General features: G+C 38.3%; 1 protein-coding gene across 2 annotated transcripts in view; it reads left to right on the top strand.

Annotated features, from left to right (window-relative positions):
• The window catches only part of ZRANB1 (zinc finger RANBP2-type containing 1), a 61,588-nt gene that overhangs the window by 14,824 nt on the left and 30,067 nt on the right, over positions 1-16,697 (top strand). The window contains exons 1-2 of one of the 2 annotated variants that reach the window (XM_030334402.2): positions 7,076-7,236; positions 8,785-9,635. In XM_030334402.2, coding sequence (XP_030190262.1) covers positions 7,196-7,236; positions 8,785-9,635 — 892 coding nt within the window. In that variant the 5' untranslated portion in view covers positions 7,076-7,195. Of the gene's footprint in view, positions 1-7,075; positions 7,237-8,784; positions 9,636-16,697 lie in introns of those variants that run through there. The other variant, XM_030334403.1, reaches the window with a different exon arrangement.

The raw sequence follows: 16,697 nt of genomic DNA, 5'->3' as shown, positions 1-16,697 counted from the left end.
AATTTAGTATATCTTGTTTTGTAAATAACTTTTTAACGTTCTGCTTATTGCTCAACTTTTCAGATGTTTTGTGGTAATTCAGTCTAGATACGCTGTGTGAATATTTTGTGTAGTTGTAAAACAAAAATTTGAGCAAAATGTGTGTTAAATAAGTTTTTCTAAGTTTGCTCGTGTAAATATTGTATGTCCTAGTCCTCTAGGAAGGGACTGCTTAGTTAGAAACTCATTGCAGTTTATTAATAGTCCAAATTCTAGGTAATGGGAACAAGTGACTATGGGCTGCAGTATAAATATATTATTTATCACCTGGTGTGTGTAGTGTAGTACTGACTTTGGAGCCAGAATGCCTGGGTTCAAACCCTGGCTCTGCCACTTAGTAGCTTTGTGATTTTGGGCAAGTTACTCAACTTCTCTGTTGTTTCCAATCTTAAAATTTGGTGATAATAATAGTACCTGTTTCATAGGGTTCTGAGGATTAAATTAGTTAATGTATATGTACAGTGCTTAGAACATGTCTGGCATGCAGTAAATGCCTAAATTTTAGCTATTTTCTTAGTTGGATAAAGCTGATCCTGGAAAAATTGTGAAATAGACAGAGTTGTCCTAGAGGTTCATTCATTTCTAATGATTGGGTAACAGTGCGGTCAGCTTGCTGCTATCTTTGGCATTCCTTCCCAGGTTGCCCTTTGCTAATAAACCTTTGCCTACTTGTTCTCCTTGTCTCTGCGATGTAAACCCCAAATTATAAAATCTCCATCCTATTTTCCTGTTATTCATTACACTAGGAATCTTTTTTATTTTTTTTAATTTTTTTTTTTATTTTTGAGACAGAGACAGAGCATGAACAGGGGAGGGTCAGAGAGAGGGAGACACAGAATCCAAAGCAGGTTCCAGGCTCAGAGCAGTCAGCACAGAGCCCGACACGGGGCTTGAACTCACGAACCGTGAGATCATGACCTGAGCCGAAGCCCGACGCTCGACCGACTGAGCCATCCAGGCGCCCCAAGGAATCTTGAGATAAATGATCAGATTGAATGACTTTATGTTATTAGTAAATAACATTTGTAAATAACTTGGGCTTATACAATAAGTGTTTTTTTGGAAAGTGTTATTTTTAAGTAATCTCTACATCCACTGTGGGTCTTGAACTCACAACCCTGACAAGAGTCATGTGCTCCGCTGCCTGAGCCAGCCAGGCACCCCATATAAAATAAGGGTTTTAATTAAAATAACTTAAGTGGAATGGAAGTTAATCAAAACAACAAATTTGGGCAAAGTTAAAGTATTGGGAAAAAGATATTTTTGGATAAGATGGTGCCTCTGCGTTTGTTTTGCCTTGGAATATTTCATCCATTTGGTTCTCCCAGATTTTCACATCTTTTTCTTTCTTTTACATAGAACTCATTGATTGTCTAAAAGTTCCAAGTTTGTACCCCTCCTTCCTGTAGCCCACAAATAACAACATCCATGGTGTTTGGCAAAAGGATGGCCTTTTTGTTGGGCTAGGTATAGTAATGAATCTTTGTTTCTATGGATACTTTGTTAATTGGGATTAATCTGTTTCGTATGAACAGAGAATAGGATAATGAAAGAAATTCTTTTTTAAAAAGATGTTTATTTTGAAAGGGGGTAGAAAGAGAGTGCGTGCACGAGGCTGTGTGTTGAGCGGGGGAGGGGCAGAGAGGGGGGAGAGAGAGAATCCCAAGCAGGCTCCGTGCTGTCATTGCAGAGCCTGACTTGGGGTTCAACCCCATGAACTGTGAGATCATGACCTGAGCCGAAATCAAGAGTTGGATGCTTAACTGACTGAGCCACCCAGGTGCCCGGAAAGAAGTCAAATTCTAAATGAGGTAGCATCTTTGTAGTTCTTGCAAAAGGTGTTATTTTTTATTTTTTACTTACTTACTTTACTTACTTATTTATTTATTTATGTATTTATTTATTTAAATTTTTTTTTTAACGTTTATTTATTTTTGAGACAGAGAGAGACAGAGCATGAACAGGGGAGGGTCAGAGAGAGGGAGACACAGAATCCAAAACAGGCTCCAGGCTCTGAGCTGTCAGCACAGAGCCTGACGCGGGGCTCGAACCCACGGACTGCGAGATCATGACCTGAGCCGAAGTCGGCCGCTCAACCGACTGAGCCACCCAGGTGCCCCAAAGGTGTTATTTTTTAAATGCTGGGTTGATATGCACTCTTGGAGATAATCACCCCACTTCCATACATATTTAAGAAAACCATAGTCCTGTTTCATCTAATTGGATTGCAGATGCCCTGAGCATTGTAGACCTTTGGTAACTTGTCATAGGTTGTTAAATTTGTTGTTTGGAATTATTATGTGGGGTACATGATTGACCTGTGAAATCTCTGAAACTTGTATAGGAGCTCAAGGTACGTATTCACATATATATGTGTGTGTATATGTGTATATATACATACACATATATACGTGTGTATGTATATATGTATGTGTAGGTGTGTGTGTTTTATTTCTGTTACTGTCTCGGAAGTAAAGAGTATAGAGGAGGTTGGCAAGATTACAAATAAAACTCTAGTACATGCTTAAAGGGGTAGAATTCCTCTTGAAAAGAATAGAGAGTAGATTAAAAGAAAGAGCATTACTTTTGTGCAAGATTTTTGGCACAGTTTATAAATTTTGTGTCTATGGATCTTCCATTCTAATCAATGGATTGCTAACTGGTTTGGAAGAAAAGCTATTAGAGTTGTAGCTTTTATTATGGTTTTTCCTAATTATGCAGTGTTCACATGTTAAAATGTAAACTTTATATTCTTTGTTTTATTTCAGGGACTTTGGTTGGAATGAAGTTAGATGTACTAATTGTATGGGTAATTGGCTCATTTAATCAGGTACAGTGTCGGTAAGACCAAAGTCATCATGGCAGGTGTTATTTAACCTTTGTTATTTTAACTCAGTTTACTTTGTCCAGCTTGTCCGCAAATTCTTGGAAAGGGACCTTAGCAAGTATGTTTAACTTAAATCTACTCATTAGATACAAATGACGTAGATAATTGTGATCTCTGTATAGGAGGGTCAGCACGTATTTGAGATCTAATTCTTGATGATTTTCATAAAATTTTGCATACACTTAGCACTTTCAGCAGGTATTTAATGATTGCACAAGTTTTTGTACTCGTGTCCTTTCCATTGCAGGACTTGAACAGTTAACCAGCTCATGAGTGCCTATGGTTTGACACCTAGCTGTTAGCAGTGGACGCCGTCTACTGAGGTCTTGCCACAGGAGTGGATCCCATCCTGTAGAATTTCTCTTTTTTGCCCGAAATTGCTCTAAGCTCCACTCCTGACTTCTTTTTCCAGGGCCCTCAGTGTGGTCTGTTCTGTGGGTTTTATAAACACAAGGCTCGCCCACATTTCATGCCTCTTGATGCCCTGACCCACAGTTTTTGAAGGCTCGGCTATCTGATTGAAAACTGAAGGCAGGGAATTATACAGGGAACACACATGCAAATCAGTATTCCCGAAACTAGCCTCGAGAGGAAATACAGTAAGTGCCAAATGCCAGTAGAAGTGTGGTTGCTTGGCGTGTACTTGAACTAGTTTGGAAAAAAACCCATGAGAGAGAGGAGACTTGAACATTGCTTTAAAGAAGGGGTGGGATTTGCTGCAAGTTGAGTGTGTGTGTCTGTCTTGCTTGTATTTTTAAGGTAGTGCCTTGGTGTCTGGTCTGGGTGTGGGCGCCGGTAGGGTACCTGCAGGTGGCTGGGCATGTGTGGTATGTTTGGGAGTGAGTCTGTGAGGTGGGCTGTGTGTGTGGTGGGAAGGAGGTGGGAATTTATACTGCGGCAGAAGAGCTTCTGAAAGAGGGCCTTGCTGTTAGGAGGATTTTTCTGGTAACAGTAAGCTGGCTGGATTTAGAAAGGCAAGGCGCTTAGGAAGCTATTATAGTACTTCTGACCTGAACTGAGAAGGGTTGATGACGGTGGGAGTGGGGAAGAAAGCAACTGATTGGACAGAAACCACTAGTGAGAATCGGAGGGGGCTGGGCAAGGCAGAATTCACGAGGATTCTGTGTTTCTTCTGTGTGGGGCGCAGAGGTCTTCATGGTGTCCTTAATGGATAGTGGGGAAGTCTGGGTTAGGAGTTGGCCGTGAAAGGAAGATAAGAGGTTTAATGTAGGATGTGTTAAGCTGTTGGAGCCCTGAAATGAGGTCATATTTGTGGATAGAGGGTTCACCATGTACTCAGTCTTCAAGATCTTGCTCAAGGCCAGTTTCCTCTCTTGTGAGGAGAGAGAGTGATGAGAAAGAGGTGGAGGAGAAAAGAGGGTATGACTGTGGGATTTTTGGCTTGAGAGTTAAGTAGTACTTCTTATTTATAAATATTGCAGTTCAGAATTACCATGTGATACTGTAACATACTAGAAATTCAGCATGCTTGGAATATCATGCTAGTTGTAACTTTCATCTGTATTCCCTAAGATGCTTCCTGAGCATTTGTAAATTTCCACAGTTTTATGTTAATTAATGTTTATATCAACAATTTACACTGATGAGTTAATATTTATATTACTGAATATAGACTTTAAAGTTAATAAAAAGCCTTAAAGACTGCTATTAGTCCTTCATTTGGATGACTTCTCATTTGGAAATAACTGGCAACTGAGCTTCTCTGTTTTTTAAGTAGTTTGTACTTGATGAGGATTATTTCACTCCGCCAGTTTTCTTTCATAGGGTTTTAATAGGTGGTTGGGAGAATTTGTAGGGTGGCTGCAATTTTGAGGAATTGCCTTTCATATAGGTACATTTTTCCTACAGTGTTTGGTAACGCTTCACAAATATGGCCTAAGTAATTCATTATTAAGCATGACAGTATAAAAAATGTTTAGTTGCTAGCCTCTCCTTTTCCCTGGTCATTAATTCATATACCCGTAATACTTGTGCCTTTATTATTATTTGAAGTGGCAGATATATAACTGAAAGCAGTTAGCAGTTTAGAAAATGGTTGATATACTTGAAGACATTATTCAGTCTGTCTATAGATAGAGCTTGATGCACAAATGGATTCATGGACGTTTTGGTCCATGGATGGGTATTGCATTCGAACCAAGGACTATTTGTTTGAAGAGTAGCAATTTTGTCTGGTTCTGCTTAAAAAGGGTCCAGATTGTACAGATTTTATTTTTGCTTTTTATTGTACCAGTTAATTGAAGTATGATTCATTGGCTAGAGTTTGAAAATCTGTGTTACATGTAAAATTAGACTTGTAAATTAAATTTACTTGAGTATATGACTATATGGTAACTAAAAAGGTATTTAGTAACAGTTTTGTTTTGCTGTACAATATTAACTCTCACAGCTGATTGCTATTAAAAATCAGTTTATGAATTTTTTGGGGATTTTTGATGCCCGGAAGAAAAATTGTACTTAGTTTCATCTCAATAATACAAAATCATAGTTGAGCTGATGTTATCTTTCTTTACTCTCCCATTCCATTTACTGATTACAACATGTACAAATGGCTGTCTCAGATAATCCTCTCCAATGAATTTTAGTTTTCAGTTACTGAAAAACAGTATTTTGGGGCACCTGGGTGGCTCAGTCGGTTCAGTGTCCGACTTTGGCTCAGGTCATGATCTCGCGGTTCATGAGTTCGAGCCCTGCATCGAGCTCTGTGCTGACAGCTTGGAGCCTGGAGCCTGCTTCGGATTCTTTGTCTCCCTCTCTCTTTGCGCCCCCCCTCCCCAGAAATAAACAAACAAAAAAACATTAAAAACAGTATTTCTACAAAGTCTAAATTTCCCATAGAGTTGATACTGTATATGTCATTATCTAATATAATGCACTTACCTTAAACTTTCTGGCATGGTTTTGGGATTGCTTAGTTACCTGGGTTTTTGAAGAGGGAGGCTGTTTGCCAGGCATATATGACAATGATTCTTTATTTTTATGGCAGTTTTTTATTTGCTTTTTGTCAGACATGGACATTTAAATGTGTTACGCTGGCACATTAGTCCCGTGAAGATTTGCTAAGATAATGTAAGGTCTCAAGCTGTTCAGATGAGCCTGCAAACATATAGAAGACAGACTTACCAAAGCAAGCATGACATTTTGAATGTGAATATTTTATTTTATTTTTAAATGTTTATTTTTGAGAGAGTGCAAGCGGTGGAGGTGCAGAGATGTGGGGGTCAGGGGTGGGTGCAGAGGATCCAAAGTGGGCCTCTTGCTGATAGCAGAGAGCCCGATGCAGGGCTTGAACTCATGAACTGTGAGATCATGACCTGAGCCAAAGTTGGACACTTAACCGACTGAGCCACCCAGGCACCCCAGAATGTGAATGTTTTAAATGAAATACTGAAATTACTTATGGTAGCCCTGGATATATATTTATTATGTCATTTGTTTGTCACGATAAGTTTTCTCCTTGGTCATTTTATTTTCAAATGGAATGAGACAAGTTGTTTATATTTCATTCCTGAGAAACTAAAGGAAGAAACTGAATATGAAAATGGCCATTAAATTCGATTGTCCATCTTATGGATGTTCAACGTCTTATGGATGTTCATAAGATAGTTCCTTGCTCTTAACACACTTTGGCCTGGTGTTAGATTGTGTGTAATTAGCGTGTACAACTTAAATGTCAAAATCTAAGCAATATAAATAACCTGGGTTAGGAAAAAAACATAGTTGCTTAAGGCAAAAAAGACTTCAAAGCTAAATATAAGCAATATTTGTTTTTTCCTTTTTCTCGTTTACATGTTTATACCACCTTTCTCTCTCAAGTAATAACAAGCAGTACGGGTCCGAACTGGCTTATTAGCACTACCAAGTTAATATTAACGATAACATTAGTGCACATACATGCACACTTAAAGGTTTGGAGAAAAATGTCTTTCCCATGTCTGATTTCACTGACTAGCCCGATCAGTTTACTAATTTTATTGCGGCGTTAAACTAAAATGCTAAGTACGGTTGTCCATTATTAAAAGAAATGAGTAGGATTAAAATAGAGACTTAAAAAAAATACTTCTGGATAAAGTAGCAGGCTTCAAGTGAAACTCAGTTTTGGTTTCCTTTACAGGACTAGCTATTCACAGTCACACAGAACTACTTAGCACGCTTTGCCAGTGTCTCCTGAGGAAGTCAGAATCTGAGCCAGCATGAAGACTGAATCTGGTCTTTGGTCTGATTTATAAACTGTACTTTATTCTAACCATGTGCAAGGTGGAGGTTATAGCATGGAAACTAAAACCTTAGTAAGTGATTTTTGTTTTAGCTTTTAAATAATAGCCTTTCTTGTAGTGAATTTGTCCTTTTAACTGAGTTCACGCTATAAATGGGGTGAGGACTTGGCAGACAGAGACACAATACTACACTTACAAAGTGAAAGATTTAGCTTTTCAGGTCAGGGAAAATCCCCGAGAAAGGGAGGCAAAAGCTTCTATTAACTTTGCGTAGGATTTTCACTTTTCTGGTTAAAAATAGGTGGCAGAATGATAATTAGTTTAGGAGGGATTTAAGAAAATGGAGAGTCTGTCTTTAGTAGCCAACGTCTACATTCAAGCCATTTAAAAAAAATCATTATAAAATTTGCTGTGTAAGTTACTTTATTTATAAATTAGTTGGCATTAAGCTATGCAGTCTACATTTTAGTGTGTTAGTAAGCCCAGTGTACAATCCCAGGAACCTCTTAAATACTGAATATATTTTTAATATGAATTGAGTTTTGAGTGTATCTTAAATATCAAATATTTTGAGTAGGACTATTCAGAATTCTATCGGAGTAGGTATGCTACTGGTAGCTGTCTAGGGACGTTCCGTCGATTTTATTGTCCCAGTCGGTGATGTACAATTTTTATTTTTTTGTGTTCCAGACAACTAGATTTTGAGGATGTTAGGCTGTCACGGGACTTGATCTGTATTTCACAGTGTCACTTTCTGATTGTAAGGATTACTCTTCAGCATTTTTCTTTCTGCCTGTACTTATTAAGAACAGTGGATAGCACTTTTAAGCTGCTTTTCCTTAGCAAAAATGATAGAATTTGTTTGATCTTCTGAATTCTTCAAGGAATCAAACATTATGATACTGTACCTAGATAGCATAAGAATCGATGTCATTCATAATTTGAGAATGGTTCTGTATTTAAGTTGCTTGGCTTGTGTTCTTTCCTTTCTCTTTGAATCTTAATTTTTGGTTACCTTTCTAAATTGATGGCTTAAATTAAACTTCTATTAGTGGCTTCTCTGTTTTAACGTGCTTCCCTCTTAAAAAAACGAACCTCCCTTGGGGCGCCTGGGTGGCGCAGTCGGTTAAGCGTCCGACTTCGGCCAGGTCACGATCTCGCGGTCCGTGAGTTCGAGCCCCGCGTCGGGCTCTGGGCTGATGGCTCAGAGCCTGGAGCCTGTTTCCGATTCTGTGTCTCCCTCTCTCTCTGCCCCTCCCCCGTTCATGCTCTGTCTCTCTCTGTCCCAAAAATAAATAAACGTTGAAAAAAAAATTAAAAAAAAATATTTAAAAAAAAAAAAAACGAACCTCCCTTTATTTTCTGCTTATCTCTTCTGCATTCTAAAGTACAATTTCATTAAATCCCGAGGTCTCGGATTTTTCTTTGGAAACTTACCTCTGGTGTCTCTGATGGAAATGAGAAAAATAAGTATAAGAAATAGTTCAGTATTAAATCTCACATGCGTCTTCTGAGAAGTTTATATTTTAGAAGTTGAGGGGTACTTTGGTTTTGGGGCATGTTTTCAGAGATGGAATTATGTAGTTACTGTTCTAATAACCATGTCCTAATTATTTATAGCTTCCTGCTTGACATAACTCACTTCAAGAAGAGCACAATGTCAGAACGTGGAATTAAGTGGGCTTGTGAATACTGTACGTACGAAAACTGGCCATCTGCCATCAAGTGTACAATGTGTCGTGCCCAGAGACCAAGTGGAACAATTATCACAGAAGATCCATTTAAAAGCGGTTCAAGTGATGTTGGTAGAGATTGGGATCCTTCCGGCACTGAAGGAGGAAGTAGTCCTTTGATATGTCCAGACTCTAGTGCAAGACCAAGGGTTAAGTCTTCGTACAGCATGGAAAATGCAAATAAATGGTCATGCCACATGTGCACATATTTGAACTGGCCAAGAGCAATCAGATGTACCCAGTGCTTATCCCAGCGTAGGACCAGGAGTCCCACGGAGTCTCCTCAATCCTCAGGATCTGGCTCAAGACCAGTTGCTTTTTCTGTTGATCCTTGTGAGGAATACAATGATAGAAATAAACCGAACACAAGGACCCAGCACTGGACTTGTTCTATTTGCACGTATGAAAACTGGGCCAAGGCTAAAAAGTGTGTTGTTTGCGATCATCCCAGACCTAATAATATTGAAGCAATAGAGTTGGCAGAGACTGATGAGGCTTCTTCAATAATAAATGAGCAAGACAGAACTCGATGGAGGGGCAGCTGCAGCAGTGGTAATAGCCAAAGAAGATCGCCTCCCACTACGAAACGAGACTCTGAAATGAAAATGGATTTTCAGAGGATCGAATTGGCTGGTGCTGTTGGCAGTAAGGAGGAACTTGAAGTGGACTTCAAAAAACTAAAACAAATTAAAAACAGGATGAAAAAGACCGATTGGCTCTTCCTCAGTGCTTGTGTGGGTAAGTGTCTGCATTTGTTGAATGGGATAGGAAGATACTAAAAATGACATGAAAGATATAAGTAGGGTCATTATTATTTAGCATTTCGCTCATTCAGCATGATAGCTATATTCCCAGTATGCATGCATAAGAATCTCTGTATTTTTTATCTTATTACAACTTTGTGCTAAATTGCCTTCATTTCATTGTGTGTTTTTCCAGCATTAGGGAGAAAAACTTTTAAGTTAAAGCAAAGTTCTTTACACATCAGTAGAAAAAGAATATACCTGGGGTTTAAAACTGCTACTCTATTTATTGTAACAAGATGTGACTGAGGAACACCAGCTGCTGCTTCAGAGTGTTTGTAAACAGTGTGAGCATCTTGTGATGATAGAAGCTTTAGTCAGATGTTAAAAATATCACAAAAATGTGACTCCAAGAAGTTGAACAAACATAGTATTGACCTTGAAAATACCGATGTTAATTTAACATGAATGTCATGTAGTAAATATTTGCAGATTTTATGAAACTGATTTCATGTAGCTAGCTGAATTCCACAGTTCAGATTATGCTTTGTGTGTTTTGTGGTTTTAGTGCTTCCTAAGGAAATTCTGTATTGGTCCCAGTTACTGGCCCAGACCTGTTAAAGGACCAGGACATGATGTGAGAGCAGGGTTTTCTCTGGTTACTAACCTTGTGAGTTAAATAGTTGTGATGTAATTCACAAAAGCAGTTATTGGATTGTCTGTGCTTTTTCTTTTCTTTTTGAGTAGGTTAGCTATTGGCATTTTATGATTTAAAATATTTGGATGGGGTGCTTATTCTGACATTGTGTTTTGTAAAGAAAATTTTTGTAAAGGATTATTTTGAGTGAGAACTCAAGTTAAATATTGCATGGAACAATACCTAAGCCTTAAACATAGCTTAGCTCTGTGTGTATATACGTGTGTGTGTGTGTGTGTGTGTGTGTGTGTGTGTGTGTGTATAAACACACACGTATGTGTATGTATATATGTATGTATATATATATATACGTATTGTGTATGTGTGTATATACACACATATATGTACGTATATATATATTTTCCCCAGTATGAATTTCTTTTATCTCTCTAACTATAGCTCCAAGAACATAGAAGACATAACTATATGAACCTGCAAGTCCTAAGAGTAGATTTCAAGAAATCTGAGTTTTTTATTTTAATTTTGCCCTGACAAAAAGAATGTCCCAGGAGATGAGTCCTTCTTAACACCCAAACATAGTAGGAACTTAGTAACTCTTAGTTCCAATTTTCTCCTATTTTGAGCACTAGGGATGAGAATCCACTGAGCCATTTTAGGCTATCTGTGTTGTCCCATTTCATCCCGTTGATTTTTTTTCTTTTCTCCCCAAATTGGGGTACCATAAATGTTATTCTTTCTCTTTTTCTTTTTCTTTTTCTTTTTCTTTTTCTTTTTCTTTTTCTTTTTCTTTTTCTTTTTCTTTTCTTTTCTTTTCTTTTCTTTTCTTTTCTTTTCTTTTCTTTTCTTTCCTTCCTTCTTTCTTTCTTTCATTCATTCATTCATTCATTCATTCATACAAAAGGGTTTTATGTATTTTATTGAGGTCAAAGTCCTATAACCTAAGATTCACTATTTCGAAAGTGAACAAATCAGGCATTTAGTGCATTCACAGTGTTGTGCACCCTCCACCTGTCTGGTTCTGAAACATTTTCATCACCCTAAAAGGAAACCCTGTACCCCTTAAGCAGTTACTTCACATCCCCTCCTCCTCCAAGGCCCTGGCAATCACATCTTTCTGTCTCTGGCTTTACCTATTCTGGATATTCCATATAATAGGAATCTTATGTGACCTTTTATATCTAGTTGTGATTGTCTTTAAATTACCTGCATGTCTTTTGAAACAACTCTTAAAATCATTTTTGCCTAGTGGTAGTGTACCATGCATACATTTATTACAAGGTCATGTGGTAGTACACATATGTTTATATAGATGGAAATGGAGTACATTGCGACGCTTATTAACCTTTGTTGGGGTCATAGAATCCTTCAGAAATCAGAGGTTCATAGTTTTTTCAAGTTAGTGGATCTCAGGATAAGAACTTCTGCTTAGGAATATTTTCTCTTGAAACACATAAATTAGACCAATCGATAAAACTCTGTGGCTATTACTTCTTGCCTTTAGGATTACTCTGTCTCTCTCTGATGCTGCCTTTTATTTCTTTCCACATAATCCTTATGTCTTTTGAGATAACTGTCCTTGTACTTCACATTTTGATAGCTGTGAGTTCATTTTAAAGGTGGAACAAAAACTGCCAGCAGGACTAATATTGTATTTATTTGTTTTTGTTTCGTTTACAAAACAGTTTCTTTGTCATTAAGTCACTGTTCCCACCCACTCCAGAATTTCTAGGGTCTTAGGACCGAGTATTGATTGTATTTGGTTCTTGGTAATGTGCATTGTCTTTCCTATCAACAGATATTTTTGTTCACCATACAATATGGTTCTGAACTGTTGTACTAAAAATTAATGACCCCGTCTTTATTGAGTAGTCCTGTCCTGATTTGTAAACATCACTGAAATATGGTTAAAACTTTTTTTTGTTTACATTGTGTTGGGTTAATTAACAGAAGTCCACATGTACTGAAAATTAATCTTTACTTCCCTTTTTCTGCCTGCCTTATGTTCTCCAAATTTCATCAGATATGGTGTATAATGGCTTGTCCATGTTAGGCATTTAAGAAAATCATCTCTGTGCTCCCTTTGGCAGCGCATATAGTGAAACAATCATCTCCAAGGTATATACGCTAATTACAAAATGCTTGCTGAGTGTAACATTTATACTAAGTATAAAATGTGAGACTTTCCCTTTTGAAATTGGAAAAAGTCTCAACTTCTGGCCAGCTTTGTAGCTGGTTAAAATAGGAATGAAGAAGATGCAGTTGTTAAGAAGGCAAAAGTAAACTGAAGTGCCAACAATATTGAGCGAGTTTCTTTTTTACATGACTGTTGAGTGTAAGTTTCACATGAATCATTATTATCTTATGTGGTGAGAGAAGGACATCGGGGACAGCAATGCCAAACAAAACCTGACATCAGTAAAAGTGGAATCTGGGGGTGGGAACCGGGATGGAAAGGGCAGAGGTGTATTTAAATATGCACTTGTCTCTGGAATGTCTGCAGTTTGGTGCCAGGTATTTTCTGGGAGGTCATGTCAGTGCTAATCATAGACTGCCTTTCCCACTGGATAGATAATGTCCCTCGAGAATAGGGCAGCACTACCTAACGCCGTTTTACTTCTGTTGTAGTGAATTGGTTGCCCCTTGGAAGAATATTTAAATTTGTGGCCCAAGTTGATCCCTTGAAAAGATACGGGATCACATAAGAATCCCAAATTAAATCCGTGTGATAACGTTTTGTATTTCTGAATCCTGGACTCGTACATCCAGCTGTGTATACCACATCTTCTCTTGAATAGCTAATATTTCAAATTTCTTTCCAACTCAGCGAAGCTGAAACTGAACCGGTCTCTCCATTAAGTGTATTCTTTCACAGTTCTTCTCTCCCCTTTCTAAAAAAATTGTTTTTATTTTTATTTTGAGAGTGCACTAGCGGGGGGACAGAGAGAGACAGAGAGAGAGGGAATCCCAAGCAGGCTCTGCTCTGTCAGTGCAGAGCGCCTGATGACGAACTGCAAGATCATGGCCTGAACTGAAACCATGAGTGAGTGGGACGCTTAACAGACTGAGACAGTCGGTCCCCCTCTCCCTTGATGGCATGTTTATCTTTCCACTGGCTGTGCCAAAAGCCTCCGCCATTCCTGATTCTCCTCTTTTTTCTCTCACTCCTTTCCTTCTTGTCAGAAAATCTTACTGGCTCTGCCTTCGAATTATATCCAGAATCCGACCACTTCTTACTACCCTTGTCCAAACCATGATCCTTGTCCTCTTTTACAAACTATTCTCCACATAGGAGCTTCTCTTAAAACTCTGCTCAGTACTCTTCAGTGATCGCCTGCGTGGCTCACAGTAAAAGTCAGAGTCCCTCAAAGACTCCGTAGGCCGCCCTCAGCTGTGCCCCGCACCTTTCTTCCCCCCACATACATTGTTTCCCTTCTAGCCTTCTATTGCTCTCAGTTTCTCTTAGCCCATGTGGCCACCTTTCTTCTCTAACAGATGAGCCTCAAGCCTTTGCACTTGCTGTTTCCTCTGTCTGGATTGCTCATTCTCTAGATTGCAGGATTAGTGGATTTGGTCACATATGTTCTTTTCTCATTTGTTACCTTCTCGGTGAGGCCTCTCTGACTGTCTAAGATTTCAGCCCTGTCCTCACTCCCTTTCCTCAGCTTTAATTTTCTTTTCAGTTGTCACTTTCCAGTATACTCGGTCACTTTATTATTTGTCTCTTTCTTCCTTAGAATTTAAGCTTTGTGAAGGCCAGGAATTTTTTGTTGTTCACAGCATATCCTAGTACCTAAAACAGTACCTGGTATATAGCAGGCATTCAGGTATTTGTTAAACCAGTCAGTGAATCAACCCTTCTGGAAACTGGGATCTGAATACATACTTTACGCTCCTTTCCTGAATTTCTGGATTTTTTTGCTTTCTTCCTAGCTTTCTGTATTTTTTACTTTACAGACTACCCCTGGGGCTTGACCCAGTGGGAGCCAACTTGACTTCTCCTTGTCAGAAAAAAGTAGGAAGTTGGTATAATAGAGTCTTACTGTAAGAGGCAGGCCTCAGTTTATCACTAGACAGTCTGTGGATTTGAAAAGTCTGAAGTCATTTCTTTACCTTAAATTCTTCTGTCTTCCTGCCTTCACTGATGAATATTTGACAATTTGATGAATATATGATATAAAGAAAAAAATCATGTGTTTGCTATAAAGTCCTAAAGCAAATTAAATTTTTACTTCTTTTATATTCAGTTGTAGTTGGATCTGTTATTTCTGTTTGGCATTTTGTCTCATGTCTTACACAATAGATGCATCTTTCTTATGTTTAACTTTCCAGTGACCCTGCTGATGAAGATGGGAAGGATTTGAGATTGGGGGTGGGGGGGGGTATTGAAGGTGTAGGGGAAGAAGAATCAAGCTTGTATAACAAGTACATGTTGAAACTGGATTTGTATGCTGAAAATAATTCAGTTGCCCCATGGCAGTGACATTATAGAGAATTTGTGCAGCAGTAATGTCTCCTGTTGCTCCCAAGCGTTGGGGTGGTGACCTGTGTGTGCACTGGTGTCCCGTGTTGAGAATCACTGACTTACAGGCTAAATCAGAACCTCCTTATCAGTGAGCATGCTGGAGTGGCACATGAGGCTTATAGTCTGGATTATTCCTGAGCAAAAGTTTGATGTGTTTAAAAATTTACATGATTCTGAAAACAGAAAATATGTTCGAATTAACCTTTTCTTTCAAGTTGTCTACAAAGATAGTTCTATTTGATCTATTTCACTTTTTCTCATAACTACGTTGAAAATAATATTTACGGCATCTGTTTTCTCCGTAGATGCCAATTGTATTCTGGCCCCTTGTCTGTCTGCCGTCTCCTATATACCTGCTTCAAAGTGCCAGATGCACCTGTAGAAATACCTAAAGCTTGTATGGTGCCAGACATGTGAGAATGTATTTGTTTGCTTCCACTAATAACTTTTTTCATTTTCGTTTTTTTACCTTTTTTTCATTTTAACAAATTAGCAAGGTATAGGCTTGTTACATTTAAAAATATTCGATTTATTTGGTATCATTCTTAAGAATTATACATATAGATGGTTTTTCTCAAGAAAATAAACTTATTATAAGGTTGTGTTAGTGTTTTTCTTTTTGTGGAAAGACAAATGTATTGCAAACATAATGTTCCATGGTGACTTTTTTTATTCCTGGTTTTGAGAGATGGTGTATCTGGTCAAATGAGTGTTGTACAATAACCCAAACAAAATTATATTAATATTTCTTTAAAAATTTTTTTAAATTTTTTATTATTTTTTTAATGTTTATTTTTGAGAGAGAGAGAGAGAGAGAGAGAGAGAGCGCGCACACAAGCGGGGGCTAGGTAGAGAGAGAGGGAGACACACAAGCTGAAGCAGTCTCCAAGCTCCTAGCTGTCAGCACAGAGCTTGACGTGGGTTTGAATTCACAAACCACGAGATCATGACCTGAACTGAAGTCGGACACTCAACCGATTGAGCCAGCCAGGCACCCCTAAAATTAAAAAAAAAAAAAAAAAAAGTATTTTGAGAGAGAGTGTGCATGTGCATATGTGAACAGGGGCAGGGTGCAGAGAGATGGGGAGAGAGAATCCCAACCAGGCTCTGTGCTGTCAGCACGGAGCCTGACGTAGGGCTCTATCTCATGAACTGTGAGATCATGACCTGAGCAGAAATCAAGAGTCGGATGCTTATTTAATCAACTGAGCCACCCAGATGCCCCTATTATGTTTCAGTGGAAGAAAAAGCCCTTTATGATTAGTTTTTGGGAAATGGTAGTAGTATGAACTGGAATGATAATAAGCTGGTATATACCAAGAAAATTACCACATCAGAACAAAACAGAAAAGGAAATCTTTGACCTAAGACACAGTTGCGATTTTACCCATTTATTAAGGTGTCTTTGTGGCTGACTTTTTAACTTTAGAGGAAACTCAGGGTATATAAATTATTGTAAGGAAATAGAAGAGGCTTCTGTTCTCTAGTTTATTTTTTTTTATTAAAAAAATTTATTTTAATGTTTATTTTTGAGAGAGAGACAGCGTGTGAGTGGGGGAGGGTGAGAGAGAGAGGGAGACACAGAACCGGAAACAGGCTCCAGGCTCTGAGCTTGTCAGCACAGAGCCTGATGCATGGCTCCAACTCTTGAACCGTGAGATCATGAGTTGAGCTGAAGTCGGACACTTACCGACTAAGCCACCCAGGCGCCCCTATTCTCTAGTTTTAAAAATTGTTAACTTGCTAAAAAAATAAAAATTATGAATTTGATGCACAGAGATAGCTTCTTGATGACTATCTGAGGGCACAAAACATGAAACATCTTACAAAACACACTATCAGTGAGAGGAGTTAGTGTCTAAATTTGTATTTTTTTG

Source organism: Lynx canadensis, chromosome D2 (assembly GCF_007474595.2).
Source record: "Lynx canadensis isolate LIC74 chromosome D2, mLynCan4.pri.v2, whole genome shotgun sequence".
In the NCBI taxonomy this organism is placed as follows: domain Eukaryota; kingdom Metazoa; phylum Chordata; class Mammalia; order Carnivora; family Felidae; genus Lynx; species Lynx canadensis.
Note: the sequence above shows the minus strand (reverse complement) of the source record. Positions and strands in the feature narration are given on the sequence as shown.